The sequence below is a fragment of the Mustelus asterias genome, chromosome 29 (assembly GCF_964213995.1).
Source record: "Mustelus asterias chromosome 29, sMusAst1.hap1.1, whole genome shotgun sequence".
Taxonomy (NCBI): Eukaryota; Metazoa; Chordata; class Chondrichthyes; order Carcharhiniformes; family Triakidae; genus Mustelus; species Mustelus asterias.
The window spans coordinates 1,715,387-1,732,405 of NC_135829.1; the positions used below are offsets into that span (position 1 = coordinate 1,715,387).

General features: G+C 53.1%; 1 protein-coding gene across 2 annotated transcripts in view; it reads right to left on the reverse strand.

Moving 5' to 3' along the window:
• The window catches only part of bbs4 (Bardet-Biedl syndrome 4), a 56,795-nt gene that overhangs the window by 5,280 nt on the left and 34,496 nt on the right, over nucleotides 1-17,019 (reverse strand). For both annotated transcript variants that reach the window (XM_078199899.1, XM_078199900.1), the window contains exons 13-15: nucleotides 8,355-8,526; nucleotides 5,839-5,908; nucleotides 2,114-2,258 (exon numbers count right to left, since the gene is read on the reverse strand). In XM_078199899.1, coding sequence (XP_078056025.1) covers nucleotides 2,114-2,258; nucleotides 5,839-5,908; nucleotides 8,355-8,526 — 387 coding nt within the window. The remainder of the gene's footprint in view (nucleotides 1-2,113; nucleotides 2,259-5,838; nucleotides 5,909-8,354; nucleotides 8,527-17,019) is intronic.

Here is a 17,019-nt window from a genome sequence, read left to right on the forward strand (position 1 = left end):
TTAACAGTGGATCTCCTGTGGCAGTGGCTTGGAGATGTTGGGTATATCAGTGGGTGGGTTTACTGATAGGACTGCAGACAGCGTAATGCACAAAATGTCCTTTGAAGGAAGGAACTTGAATTTACTTTTGCATCTTATCAAATCTCTGGGTAAACCGAAAAGCCCTGCACACTGCAAAGCCCCATGAGCAGCAATGAGGTTAGTGTTCAGCTGATTTAGTCTTGTTGGCATTGTTTGAGGATAAATGGTTACCCCGACACCTGAAGTACACACACCTTTTCAAGCAGCACTGCTGGATTTCTACCAGAATAGTTAAACAGAGCCTCAGTTTAACATCTTAGCCAAAACATAGCAGCTCCAATAAGAACAGGAACAGTGACTGCTATTTAACTCTAAGAGCTTCAGCTCACCTCAATGTAACTGCCTCTACTCCATAGACCCTGATGCCCTTCCCCAAATAATCTACAGGCCGGTGAGCCTCACATCTGTAGTGGGTAAGTTGTTCGAAGGTATTCTGAGAGACAGGATCTACAGGCATTTAGAGATGCAAGAACTGATTAGGGACAGTCAGCATGGCTTTGTGAGTGGAAAATCATGTCTTACAAATTTGATTGCGTTTTTTGAAGGGGTAACCAAGAAGGTAGATGAGGGCAGTGCAGTTGAGTTGTCTACATGGACTTTAGCAAGGCCTTTGACAAGGTACCACATAGTAGGTTGTTGCATAAGGTTAAATCTCATGGGATCCAGGGTGAGGTAGCCAAATGGATACAAAATTAGCTTCTTGACAGAAGAAGGTGGTTGTTATTTTTCAAATTGGAGGCCTATGACCAGCGATGTGCCTCAGGGATCAGTGCTGGGTCCACTGTTATTTGTCATTTATATTAATGATTTGGATGAGAATATAGGAGGCATGGTTAGTAAGTGTGCAGATGACACCAAGATTGATGACATAGTGAACAGTGAAGAAGATTATCTAGGATTGCGACGGGATCTTGACTAATTGGGCCAGTGAGCTGACAAATGGCAGATGGAGTTTAATTTAGATAAATGCGAGGTGATGCATTTTGGTAGATTGAACCAGGGCAGGACTTACTCAGTTAATGGTAGGGCATTGGGAAGAGTTACAGAACAAAGAGGTCTAGGGGTACAGGTTCATAGCTCCTTGAAAGTGGAGTCACAGGTGGACAGAGTGGTGAAGAAGGCATTCGGCATGCTTGGTTTCATTGGTCAGAACATAGAATACAGGAGTTGGGATGTCATGTTGAAGTTGTACAAGACATTGGTAAGGCCACACTTGGAATACTGTGTACAGTTCTGGTCATCCTATTATAGAAAGGATATTATTAAACTGGAAAAAGTGCAGAAAAGATTTACTAGGATGCTACCAGGACTTGATGGTTTGGGTTATAAGGAGAGGCTGGATAGACTGGGATTTTTTTCTCTGGAGCGTAGGAGGCTGAGGGGTGATCTTATAGAGGTCTATAAAATAATGAGGGGCATAGATCAGCTAGATAGTCAATATCTTTTCCCAAAGATAGGGGAGTCTAAAACTAGAGGGCAGAGGTTTAAGGTGAGAGGGGAGAGATACAAAATGGTCCAGAGAGGCAATTTTTTCACACAGATGGTGGTGGGTGTCTGGAACAAGCTGCCAGAGGTAGTAGTAGAGGTGGGTACAATTTTGTCTTTGAAAAGCATTTAGACAGTTAGATGGGTATAGAGGGATATGGGCCAACTGCAGGCAATTGGGACTAGTTTAGGAGTTTTAAAAAAAGGGCAGCATGGACAAGTTGGGCTGAAGGGCCTGATTCCATGCTGTAAACCTCTATGACTCTATCTTTATTTAGGATAACTTCTCAGATACAAATTTAAACAGGACCACTCACAGTGCAAAGTTTTTATATTGAGCCCAGACAGCAGCACAGGTTAGGTTGGACTGAGCGCGAAGGCAAATCAGGAGACAGTGCTCGATAACAATAATTGTGTCATTTAAAATCCTTCAGATGATGCCAGAAATGAAATGTTGTGAATGGTAACACTTGGTGATCGGAGAGCTCCTTGATTTGCAATAAGCTGACAATAGTTGGGTCATTGAGATGAGAGACTGTTGAAGTACCTCTGAATCGAACTCCAGCACATTACTGCTGGCCTTCAGCATATTAACCTTCTTCTCCATCTCCTGGTATTGGTGAAGAGCTCCCTTTTTGTCTCCTTGGTTGTACAGTAAAATGGAATAGTTTAAGTTCACCAGCGGATTTAACCTGCAGAGGAGAGAGGTTGATATTCTCAACAGAATCGATGGATGGAACTTTCCGCTTGCACCAGCAGTGCGAATCGTGGTGGGCAGGCTTTGCAAGTGGGGTCAAAAGATGCCATGGGGAGTCAGACTTGTGGGGAAAGGGTGGGAGCAATTTCCAGGGAAATGGGGAAAGGGGTCTAAGAGGGTGGGGTCAGAGGTGGCGTTCCATCACCTTTGACACCACGGGGGGGGGGGGGAGAGGTGGATGCCTCCAAGAGGCACAGCTGGTGAAAGGCAGCCAATTCGTGACTCCAAACCAGCGGTTTCTCTATAGAGTTTGGTGAATAGTCAAGACAAGTGGAAAATTGTCTGCATGAGGTTTCTTGCACACGGCTCTCAGAGAGCAATGTCTCAATACACATTGATATATGGAATGGGGGGCAATGGGCTCGGGGGTGGACACACACACATAGACACACAGATACACACACACAGACACACATACACACACACACAAACAGAGGCATCAATGATTTGGGTTGGAGGTAACCCTGCCTTGCTAACTGGGCGGCACGGTAGCACAGTGGTTAGCACTGCTGCTTCACAGCTCCAGGGTCCCGGGTTCGATTCCCGGCTCGGGAAACTGTCTGTGTGGAGTTTGCACATTCTCCTCGTGTCTGCGTGGGTTTCCTCCGGGTGCTCCGGTTTCCTCCCACAGTCCAAAGATGTGCGGGTTAGGTTGATTGGCCAGGTTAAAAATTGCCCCTTAGAGTCCTGGGATGCGTAGGTTAGAGGGATTAGCGGGTAAAAAAAAAAGGGATTAGCGGGCAGGGCCTGGGTGGGATTGTGGTCGGTGCAGACTCGATGGGCCGAATGGCCTCCTTCTGCACTGTAGGGTTTCTATGATTCTATGCTCCCTTCCAGATGAGAAGGGCCTGTTGCTGGTTGGCACAGGGGCAGAGGGAGCAAGGATGTGAGCAGTGGGGCCTCTATAAGGTTACGAGGCTGACAAACAGGGTCCACTGCAATGGCAAACGTTGGCCTGGCCATGGTTGTGTCTCTGGCAGTGCTGTTATCTGGAGATGAGCGAAAGGCAGTGCCGGAGGTATCCTCTTGTGTCCCAGCATGTGGTTGTTCACATCTATTCTCCAGAATGATCTGCAGCAACAAGGACTCTGGAGGAGTCGTGCAGAGTTCCTGACCTGAACTGAGTGAATGATTGTCCAGGTGCCCTTTAAGGATGGCGCTCAGGCTTTTGGCCCCATGGGGTGATAGGCTGAGCTCCTCGCTGCTGTATAATTAATAAGCTGAAAGCTGAGGATCAAGCATGTTCACCTCCCCCCCCCTCCCTCTCACTCACCGACTTTCCTGCCAGCCACCCAATTTAATCTCCAGAATGGAAAATTCCACCCTGTGGACACCTCCACATAAAAGGACATCAGTGTTAGACCAGATACTAAAGCGATGAATTAAAGATATTACAAGAACACAAGATTAGCAGCAGTAGGCCATTCAGCCCCTCGAGCCTGCTCCTCCAGTCGATAAGACCATGGCTGATTTGTCTGTGGCTTTAACTCCACTTTCCTGTCTGCCGCTCAGACTCACTCATCAATCACAAATCTGTCTAACTCAGCCCTGAATATTTCCAGTGACCCAGCCTCTGGGGAAGAGAATTTTAAAGACTAGCCACCCCCAGAGAAGACATTTCTCCTTGGACAGTCATTCGCTCAGTTCAGTCTTAAATAGGAGTTCCCTCATTTTTAAACTGTGTCCCCTTATTCTAACCTCCTCTACAAGGGGAGAACATCCTCGCAGCATCCACCCTCTCAAGTCCCCTCAGGATCTTGTATGTTTCAATAAGATCACCTCTCATTCTTCTAATTTCCAATGAATACAGGCCCAACCTGCTCAACCTTTCCTCATAAGAATGGGTGGCACAGTGATTAGCACTGCTGCCTCACAGCGCTAGGGATCCGGGTTCAATTCCGGCCTCGGATCACTGTCTGTGTGGAGTTTGCACCTTCTCCCCATGTCTGCGTGGGTTTCCTCCGGGTGCTCCGGTTTCCTCCCACAGTCCAAAGGTGTGTGGGTTAGGTTGATTGGCTGTGCTAAATTGACCCTAGTGTCAGGGGATTAGCAGAGTAAATATGCGGGGTTACGGGGATAGGGCCTGGGTGGGATTGTGGTCGGCGCAGACTCAGTGGGCTGAATGGCCTCCTTCTGCACTGTAGGGATTCTATGATTAGAAAATCTCAGGATTCTTCCATGTGAACCTTCTCTGAACTGTTTCGAATGCAATTCTATCCTTTCGTAAGATCAAACCTGTACACAGCACTCCAAATGCAGTCTGTACAGCTGCAGCAACACTCGCTGACTTTTATACTCAATTCCTCATGTAATAAACACCAACATTTCATTTGCCTTCAATCTGCCTCAGCTACAACGTGAATGAGTGAAGTTTATCCAAGTGAGCCGTACACTCCTGTCGGTGTCAATTTGGATTCACATTTGGAGATTCTACACTTCTGTCCTGAGGGGGTGAGGCGGGGATTCGATCTCTGTAAATACCAGCTGTAAAGCACATGGAGAGTGAGGACATGGCCAGGCCCTGGATGCTCCAGTATTCTGCCGATAGCAAAGGAAAAGCCACTTGGGATGAGGTCCTGGGGGGACAGCTGAGACCTTTGGAACCTGTTCCCTAGCCCACAGGAAAAGACTGGTTAAGAAAAAGCTCCACATCACTGATCAAAAGCAGATTGAGAGCCCCAGGTCCTTGTGCATCAGCAGGAGTATATGTGGGAAAGTAGATAAAGCAATGTTCATCCCAATCTGTGAATTATAAAGTACAATATCACAACATACTCTGGCCCTAGGTAATCACGTGTTGGTCAGAGAAAGGTGCCCTGACCCCAGACTGTAACAGGATAATGCAAAATAATCTGCTTTGGAACAGAAAAGACAGAATAGAGGCTGTACCAGTTAAAATAAAGTTTCTTAAAGTATCAGAAAGGCCACAAGTGCTGCAATAACCATGGAACAAAATGGAAGATCTATCTTCAGTTGTTTGATAGGGGAATTCACAAAGAGATCCACCAATTGTCATTCAATCTTTAACATTCCTTTAGGGAAGGAAATCTGTCGTCCTTGCCTGGTCAGGCCTAATGTGACTCCAGACCCACAGCAATGTGGTTGACTCTTAATTGCCCTCTGAAATTGATTCCCAGCATGAGTCACTGTCCGTGTGGAGTTTGCATGTTCTCCCTGTGTCTGCATGGGTTTCCTCCCACAGTCCGAAAGATGTGCTGGTTAGGTGGATTGGCCATGATAAATTGTCCCTTAGTGTCAGGGGGCTAGCTAGGGTAAGTACATAGGGTTATGGGGATAGGGACCAGCTGGGATTGTGGTAAGTGCAGACTTGATGGGCCGAAGGGCTTCCTTCTGCACTGTAGGATTCTATGATTCTATGAAATGGCCAAGGAAGTCACTCAGTTCAAGGGCAATGATTGGGCAACAAATACTGGCCCAATCAGTGACGCCCACATCCCATGACAGAATAAAAGAATAAAGAAAAACAAATCAGCGCTTGCTGCAATAATACTCACTGCTCCAAACTGACTGCTTGTTCATAAGCTCTTTTTGCGTTGTCAGGATCTGCCAGGTTTGTTAGCGTCACTGGAACAGCAAGAAGTGAATTTTACACAATCACAGCACTCACAGGGAGGTCCCATTTCATCAACAACTCTCTACACGGCTTCACCCCACGCACGCTCAGGCCTCCTCCAGCCTCCATCCTGTCCCAAGCTTTCACTCCCCGCTTTTCCCCTTTTGCAAACTACGTCCCCATCAGGAGGGAGAGGTCCCAGTTACCCTGGTTTGAATAACCCCCTCCCTCAGTCTTCACACTCCGAATCACAATCTACCAATCTGTCCATGCATCTGGAGGCTTTTCTCTTCATTTCCCCACACATTTGACGCCCATTTTAATTCCTCCATGAAATGCCTTTGAATATTTTCCTTTGTTAAAGGGGCTGTTTGATTTGATCTGTTGAAGTGGGTGCCAGTTACTCTAAACACATTCCATTTCCCACTGAATACACGGACGTTCCACAGCCCAGGGATGTTACATCGAGACAGTCACAGCTCACTCTGCCTCTGCGTTTATCGATTCTCACACATTCAGAAAGCATCAGTCTAAATGCTATTGCTCTGAGCATTCAATGACTTTCTCCCTAGCCTGCAGTCTGAGGGTCATTATTATCACCATAAACTCTTGGAAAGATATCACAATGACAAATGTCCTGCTGCACCAATGGAAATCATGTTTGTTAATTAGTTGAGTTCTACCATAGAAAATTACAGCTCAGAAACAGGCCTTTTGGCCCTTCTTGTCTGTGCCGAACCATTTTATGCCTAGTCCCACTGACCTGCACTTGGACCATATCCCTCCACACCCCTCTCATCCATGAACCCATCCAAGTTTTTCTTAAATGTTAAAAGTGACCCCGCATTTACCACTTTATCTGGCAGCTCATTCCACACTCCCACCACTCTCTGCGTGAAGAAGCCCCCCCTAATATTCCCTTTAAACTTTTCTCCTTTCACCCTTAACCCATGCCCTCTGGTTTTTTTCTCCCCTAGCCTCAGCGGAAAAAGCCTGCTTGCATTCACTCTATCTATACCCATCAAAATCTTATACACCTCTATCAAATCTCCCCTCAATCTTCTACGCTCCAGGGAATAAAGTCCCAACCTATTCAATCTCTCTCTGTAACTCAGCTTCTCAAGTCCCGGCAACATCCTTGTGAACCTTCTCTGCACTCTTTCAATCTTATTTACATCCTTCCTGTAACTAGGTGACCAAAACTGTACACAATACTCCAAATTCGGCCTCACCAATGCCTTATATAACCTTACCATAACACTCCAACTTCTATACTCGATACTCCGATTTATAAAGGCCAATGTACCAAAGGCACTCTTTACGACCCTATCCACCTGTGACGTCACTTTTAGGGAATTCTGTACCTGTATTCCCAGATCTCTCTGTTCAACTGCACTCTTCAGAGTCCTACCATTTACCCTCTACGATCGCTAATTTCCTTTAGGAAAGGAAATCTGCCGTCCTTACCCGGTCTGGCCTACACATGACACCAGAGCCACAGCAATGTGTGGTTGACTCGCAACTGCCCTCCAAGGACAACTAGGGATGGGCAATAGATGCTGGCCCAGCCAGCGACGCCCATGTGCCATGAATGAATAGAGGCTGTGGGACACTTGGAAACGAATGAACCGACAATTGAAGATGAACCAGTCAGGCAGCGATCGCAGAGCTGGCCACTGCACTCTCCAAACTGTTCCTCTTTCTCAGACTGAAGCCTGATCCACATTTCATCTCCAACACTTACTGCCATGCACCATCCCAATCCCGTCCCAGTTAGGACTTGGTACTACATTGATCAAGGACTGATCCACTCCATTCACACTGAATCCTCCAGCAAGGTCACTAAATGGCCCGAATACTTCAACTCAGCAGCTGGGAGTGTAAACTCAGTTACATAACGTGAGGCTACCCATCCAGTCAGAACTGAAAATCACACTCTGGTCCTCGTGCTCATGGTGTGAGGGTTTTGTTCTTCTCCAGGGTGGACTGATTATTGCTGCGGTGTAGCTCAGTGATGCGAACTGGGGAGTGTTGTAAATTTATCTGCTGCTGCTTCCCAGATGGGGATCCTGAGGGCAAAGTTTCAATCAGCAGTCTATGCAAGCTTAGCTGATCCTGACTGGAGGGGGGGGGGTATGCTACAGAGTGCCACATAAGCCTGGGTTAGGAGGAAAAAATAAATAAATCGGGTACGGGTTCTGCTCTGAAGAGTTGCCCAGCAACCTACAAATGTAGTAAGTGTGAGGAGGATTGAAACTGTGCATGATGTGATGTTTGTCTCAGCTCTTGGGTACTGGGTAAGGTACATCAAGGAATCAGCACTTCCAGGAGAGGAGGTGAGGGATGTCTATGGTGAGAGAAGTCTTAGTGTATTAGATGAAGATGTGAGTGTTGGGAAGAGTCAATGGTTCTGTTAATCAGATGCTCTCAGTTCACTAAAGCAGGCTCCAAACTCACCAGCCAACAGCATGTACAACTCGCCCATCCTCGGCTGAATGTTGATGGCGGCACTCAGGAAGTGGAATGCTGACGCGTATTGCTGCATTGTCAGGTGCACCAAGCCCAGGTTATAGAGGATCTTCCAATCAAAGGGAGCCAAGTAGTTAGCTCGCTTCAAACAGCTGATAGCCTGGAGCAAGGGAAACAGCACAACAGCCAACCACTTACTGACATCAAGCTTTATCATTTCAGAGTTGCTTCAATGTTTAAATAATCACCTATGAACAAAAGGTTTCTGAAGATCCAGAAATAACTTGTAAAATGATGTTGGATGGAGAGAGGACAAAGTGCTGGAGTATGTCCTGACAATGATCAACATGTCAAATCAGACGTTTGATGGGGACAGTGTAGAGGGAGCTTTACTCTGTATCTAACCCCGTGCTGTACCTGTCCTGGGCGTGTTTGATGGGGGACAGTGTAGAGGGAGCTTTACTCTGTATCTAACCCCGTGCTGTACCTGTCCTGGGAGTGTTTGACGGAAGACAGTGTAGAGGGAGCTTTACTCTGTATCTAACCCCGTGCTGTACCTGTCCTGGGAGTGTTTGATGGGGACAGTGTCGAGGGAGCTTTACTCTGTATCTAACCCCGTGCTGTACCTGTCCTGGGAGTGTTTGACGGAAGACAGTGTAGAGGGAGCTTTACTTTGTATCTAACCCCGTGCTGTACCTGTCCTGGGAGTGTTTGACGGAAGACAGTGTAGAGGGAGCTTTACTCTGTATCTAACCCCGTGCTGTACCTGTCCTGGGAGTGTTTGATGGGGACAGTGTAGAGGAAGCTTTACTCTGTATCTAACCCCGTGCTGTACCTGTCCTGGGAGTGTTTGATGGGGGACAGTGTAGAGGGAGCTTTACTCTGTATCTAACCCCGTGCTGTACCTGTCCTGGGAGTGTTTGATGGGGACAGTGTAGAGGGAGCTTTACTCTGTATCTAACCCCGTGCTGTACCTGTCCTGGGAGTGTTTGATGGGGGACAGTGTAAAGAGAGCTTTATTCTGTATCTAACCCCGTGCTGTACCTGTCCTGGGAGTGTTTGATGGGGACAGTGTAGAGGGAGCTTTACTCTGTATCTAACCCCGTGCTGTACCTGTCCTGGGAGTGTTTGATGGGGGACAGTGTAGAGGGAGCTTTACTCTGTATCTAACCCCGTGCTGTACCTGTCCTGGGAGTGTTTGATGGGGACAGTGTAGAGGGAGCTTTACTCTGTATCTAACCCCGTGCTGTACCTGTCCTGGGAGTGTTTGATGGGGACAGTGTAGAGGGAGCTTTACTCTGTGTCTAACCCCGTGCTGTACCTGTCCTGGGAGTGTTTGATGGGGACAGTGTAAAGAGAGCTTTATTCTGTATCTAACCCCGTGCTGTACCTGTCCTGGGAGTGTTTGATGGGGGACAGTGTAGAGGGAGCTTTACTCTGTATCTAACCCCGTGCTGTACCTGTCCTGGGAGTGTTTGATGGGGACAGTGTAGAGGGAGCTTTACTCTGTATCTAACCCCGTGCTGTACCTGTCCTGGGAGTGTTTGATGGGGACAGTGTAGAGGGAGCTTTACTCTGTATCTAACCCCGTGTTGTACCTGTCCTGGGAGTGTTTGATGGGGACAGTGTAAAGAGAGCTTTATTCTGTATCTAACCCGTGCCGTACCGTTCTGTACGTGTTTAACACTGGCGTTTACAGGCAGCAACTATGTTAAGTGCTGCAAACTGCTGATCAGGACTTCCTGCTCCCTCCACTCTTTTTTCCCCGTGAATGTTGATTGAAAGGGTCAGTAATAAAGCAGTCACTGTGTTTGCACTGTGGAGCCATGAGTACTTGTCCTTCAAACACACAGGTTGTTACTGTTTAAAGTCAGTTATATTCCAGTCCTGCTCCAAACACAGCAGATTATCCTGAGAGTGCCCGGTGTTTCAGGAAGGGTACGACAGGCTGCATTTGGTCTTTGTTGAGGGAATCTGTCCAGCTCAGTCTCCCAGGTACTGAGGAACACCGTGCTTCCTTTGCTGTGAGGAAACCCCCATTATGCAGAGGCAGATGGCAGTACGCGGGGTGCCAGGAGCTCTCTGTCCGGAGCTCCTATTCTGCTCACATCAACAGATTTCAATCAGGAAAGCACACGTCCTGTTGGCAGTGAACAGAGAGAACGACAGCCTGTCCACGCTGATCCGCACACTGACCCGCACACTGACCCGCACACTGACCCGCACACTGACCCGCACACTGACCCGCACACTGACTCGCACACTGACTCGCACACTGACTCGCACACTGACCCACACACTGAGCAGCACAGTGACCCGCACACACTGACCCACACACACTGACCCGCACACACTGACCCGCACACACTGACCCGCACACACTGACCCGCACACACTGACCCGCACACTGAGCAGAACACTGACCCGCACACTAACCCGCACACTGACCCGCACACTGAGCAGCACAGTGACCCGCACACTGACCCGCACACACTGACCCGCACACACTGACCCGCACACACTGACCCGCACACTGACCCGCACACTAACCCGCACACTGACCCGCACACTGACTCGCACACTGACCCGCACACACTGACCCGCACACACTGACCCGCACACACTGACCCGCACACACTGACCCACACACTGAGCAGCACAGTGACCCGCACACTGACCCGCACACACTGACCCACACACTGACCCACACACTGAGCAGCACAGTGACCCACACACTGAGCAGCACAGTGACCCGCACAGTGACCCGCACACACTGAGCAGCACAGTGACCCGCACACACTGACCCGCACAGGCTGAGCAGCACACTGACCCGCACACACTGAGCAGCACAGTGACCCGCACACACTGACCCGCACACACTGACCCGCACACACTGACCCGCACACACTGACCCGCACACACTGAGCAGCACAGTGACCCGCACAACACTGACCCGCACACACTGACCCGCACACACTGACCCGCACACACTGACCCGCACACACTGACCCGCACACACTGACCCGCACACACTGACCCGCAATCTGAGCAGCACAGTGACCCGCACACACTGACCCGCACACAGACCCGCACACACTGACCCGCAATCTGAGCAGCACAGTGACCTGCACACAGTGACCCGCACACTGACCCGCACACTGACCCACACACACTGACCCGCACACACTGACCCGAAATCTGAGCAGCACAGTGACCCGCACACACTGACCCGCATACTGACCCGCACACACTGACCCGCAATCTGAGCAGCACAGTGACCTGCACACAGTGACCCGCACACTGACCCACACACACTGACCCGTACACACTGACCCGCACACACTGACCCGCACACACTGACCCGCACACACTGACCCGCACTGTCCCACACACTGAGCAGCACACTGACCCGCACACACTGACCCGCAATCTGAGCAGCAGTGACCCGCACACACTGACCCGCACACTGACCCGCACACACTGACCCGCACACACTGACCCGCACACTGTCCCACACACTGAGCAGCACACTGACCCGCACACACTGACCCGCAATCTGAGCAGCACAGTGACCCACACACTGACCCACACATTGACCCGCACACTGACCCGCACACTGACCCGCACACTGACCCACACACACTGACCCGTACACACTGACCCGCACACACTGACCCGCAATCTGAGCAGCAGTGACCCGCACACACTGAACCGCACACTGACCCGCACACACTGACCCGCACACACTGACCCGCACACTGTCCCACACACTGAGCAGCACACTGACCCGCACACACTGACCCGCAATCTGAGCAGCACAGTGACCCACACACTGACCCACACATTGACCCGCACACTGACCCGCACACACTGACCCGCAATCTGAGCAGCACAGTGACCGGACACACTGACCCTCACACACTGACCCGCAATCTGAGCAGCACAGTGACCCGCACACTGAGCAGCACAGTGACCCGCACACTGACCCACACACTGACCCGCACACACTGACCCGCACACTGACCCGCACACACTGACCCGCACACACTGACCCGCACACGGACCCACACACTGACCCACACACACTGACCCGCACACACTGACCCGCACACTGACCCACACACTGACCCGCACACACTGACCCGCACACTGACCCGCACAGTGACCTGCACACACTGACCCACACACTGACCCACACACTGACCCACACACTGACCCACACACTGACCCGCACACACTGACCCGCACACACTGACCCGCACACTGTCCCACACACTGAGCAGCAGTGACCCGCACACACTGACCCGCAATCTGAGCAGCACAGTGACCCACACACTGACCCACACATTGACCCGCACACTGACCCACACACTGACCCGCACACACTGACCCGCAATCTGAGCAGCACAGTGACCCGCACACTGACCCACACACTGACCCGCACACTAACCCGCACACTAACCCGCACACTGACCCGCACACACTGACCCGCACACACTGATCCGCACACACTGACCCGCACACACTGACCCGCACACACTGACCCACACACTGACCCACACACTGACCCGCACACACTGACCCGCACACACTGACCCGCACACACTGACCCGCACACTGACCCGCACACTGCCCCGCACAGTGACCCGCACACACTGACCCACACACTGAGCAGCACAGTGACCCGCACACACTGACCCGCACAGTGACCCGCACACAGTGACCCGCACACACTGACCCGCACACACTGACCCGCACACACTGACCCGCACACACTGATCCGCACACACTGATCCGCACACTGATCCGCACACTGACCCGCACACTGACCCGCACACTGACCCGCACACTGACCCACACACTGACCCCCACACACTGACCCACACACTGACCCGCACACTGACCCGCACACTGACCCGCACACTGACCCGCAGTGACCCACGCACACTGACCCACACACTGACCCACACACTAGCCCGCACACTGATCCGCACACACTGACCCGCACACACTGATCCGCACACTGACCCGCACACACTGACCCGCACACACTGACCCGCACACACTGACCCGCACACACTGATCCGCACACACTGACCCGCACACACAGACCCGCACACACTGACCCGCACACACTGATCCGCACACACTGACCCGCACACACTGACCCGCACACACTGACCCGCACACACTGATCCGCACACACTGATCCGCACACACTGATCCGCACACACTGATCCGCACACTGACCCGCACACACTGACCCGCACACACTGATCCGCACACTGACCCGCACACACTGACCCGCACACACTGACCCGCACACACTGACCCGCACACACTGACCCGCACACACTGATCCGCACACACTGACCCGCACACACTGACCCGCACACTGACCCGCACACACTGACCCGCACACACTGACCCGCACACACTGACCCGCACACTGAGCAGCACAGTGACCCGCACACACTGACCCACACACTGACCCACACACTGACCCGCAGTGACCCGCACACTGACCCGCACACACTGACCCGCACACTGACCCGCACACTGACCCGCACACAATGACCCGCACACACTGACCCGCACATTGAGCAGCACAGTGATCCGCACACTAACCCACACACTGAGCATCAGTGACCCGTACACTGACCCGCACACACTGACCCGCACACACTAACCCGCACACACTGACCCGCACACACTCACCCGCACAGTGACCCGCACACAGTGACCCGCCCTCACTGACCCGCACAGTGACCCGCCCACACTGACCCGCCCACACTGACCCGCACACACTGACCCCCACACACTGACCCCCACACACTGACCCGCACAGTTACCCACACGCACTGACCCGCACGCACTGACCCGCACGCACTGACCCGCACGCACTGACCCGCACGCACTGACCCGCACACAGTGACCCGCACACAGTGACCCGCACACAGTGACCCGCACAGTGACCCGCACACACTGACCCGCACACACTGACCCGCAGACACTGACCCACACACACTGACCCGCACACTGACCCGCATGCACTGACCCGCACGCACTGACCCGCACGCACTGACCCGCACGCACTGACCCGCACGCACTGAGCCGCACGCACTGAGCCGCACGCAGTGACCCGCACACAGTGACCCGCACACTGACCCGCACACTGACCCGCACAGTGACCCACACACTGAGCAGCACAGTGATCCACACACTGACCCGCACACTGACCCGCACACTGACCCGCACACTGACCCGCACACTGACCCGCACACTGACCCGCACACTGACCCGCACACTGACCCGCACACACTGACCCGCACACACTGACCCGCACACTGAGCAGCACAGTGAACCGCACACACTGACCCGCACACACTGACCCGCACACACTGACCCGCACACTGAGCAGCACAGTGATCCGCACACTGACCCGCACACACTGACCCACAATCTGACCCGCACACTGACCCGCACACACTGACCCGCACACTGACCCGCACACACTGACCCGCACACTGACCCGCACACTCTGACCCACAATCTGAGCAGCACAGTGACCCGCACACACTGACCCGCACACACTGACCCGCACAGTGACCCGCACACACTGACCCGCAGTTACCCGCACACTGACCCGCACACACTGACCCACAATCTGAGCAGCACAGTGACCCGCACACACTGACCCGCACACACTGACCCGCACACACTGACCCGCACAAACTGACCCGCACACTGACCCACACACTGAGCAGCACAGTGACCCGCACACACTGACCCGCAATCTGAGCAGCACAGTGACCCACACACTGACCCGCACACTGACCCGCACACACTGACCCGCAATCTGAGCAGCACAGTGACCCGCACGCACTGACCTGCACATTGACCCGCACACTGACCCGCACACACTGACCCGCAATCTGAGCAGCAGTGACCCGCACACACTGACCTGCACATTGACCCGCACACTGACCCGCACACACTGACCCGCAATCTGAGCAGCACAGTGACCCGCACACTAACCCGCACACACTGACCCGCACACACTGACCCGCACACACTGATCCGCACACTGACCCGCACAGTGACCCGCTCACTGAGCAGCACACTGACCCGCACACACTGATCCGCACACTGACCCGCACACACTGACCCGCACACACTGATCCGCACACACTGACCCGCACACACTGACCCGCACACACTAACCCGCACACTGACCCGCACACACTGACCCGCACACACTGATCCGCACACTGACCCGCACACACTGACCCGCACACACTGACCCGCACACACTGATCCGCACACTGACCCGCACAGTGACCCGCACACTGAGCAGCACAGTGACCCCCACACTGACCCGCACACACTGATCCGCACACTGACCCGCACACACTGACCCGCACACACTGACCCGCACACACTGACCCGCACACACTGACCCGCAATCTGAGCAGCACAGTGACCCGCACACTGACCCGCACACACTGACCCGCAATCTGAGCAGCACAGTGACCCGCACACTGACCCGCACACACTGATCCGCACACTGATCCGCACACACTGACCCGCAATCTGAGCAGCACAGTGACCCGCACACTAACACGCACACTGATCCGCACACACTGACCCGCACACACTGATCCGCACACACTGATCCGCACACACTGATCCGCACACACTGATCCGCACACTGACCCGCACACTGACCCGCACACTGACCCGCACACTGACCCGCACACTGACCCGCATACACTGACCCACACACTGAGCAACACAGTGACCCGCATACACTGACCTGCACATTGACCCGCACACACTGACCCGCAATCTGAGCAGCAGTGACCCGCACACCAACCCGCACACTGACCCGCACACACTGACCCGCACACTGACCCGCATACACTGACCCACACACTGAGCAGCACAGTGACCCGCACACACTGACCTGCATTCTGACCCGCACACACTGACCCGCGCACACTGACCCGCACACTGACCCGCACACACTGACCCGCACACACTGACCAACACACTGACCCGCACACACTGACCCGCACACACTGACCCGCACACACTGACCCGCAATCTGATCAGCACAGTGACCCGCACACACTGACCCGCACACTGACCCGCACACTGAGCAGCACAGTGATCCGCACACTGACCCGCACACGCTGACCCACACACGCTGACCCGCAAAGTGACCCGCACACACTGACCCGCACACTGACGCGCACACTGACCCGCACACTGACCCGCACACTGACCCACAGTGACCCGCACACACTGACCCGCACACTGACCTGCACAGTGACCCGCACACACTGACCCGCACACTGACCCGCACACTGACCCGCACACACTGACCCGCACACTGAGCAGCACAGTGATCCGCACACACTGACCCGCACACTGAGCAGCACAGTGATCCGCACACACTGACCCGCACACTGAGCATCACTGACCCGCACACTGACCCGCACAGTGATCCGCACACACTGACCCGCACGCTGGGCAGCATAGTGATCCGCACACTGACCCACACACTGAGCATCAGTGACCCGTTCACTGACCCGCACACACTGACCCGCACACACTAACCCACACACTGACCCGCACACACTGACCCGCA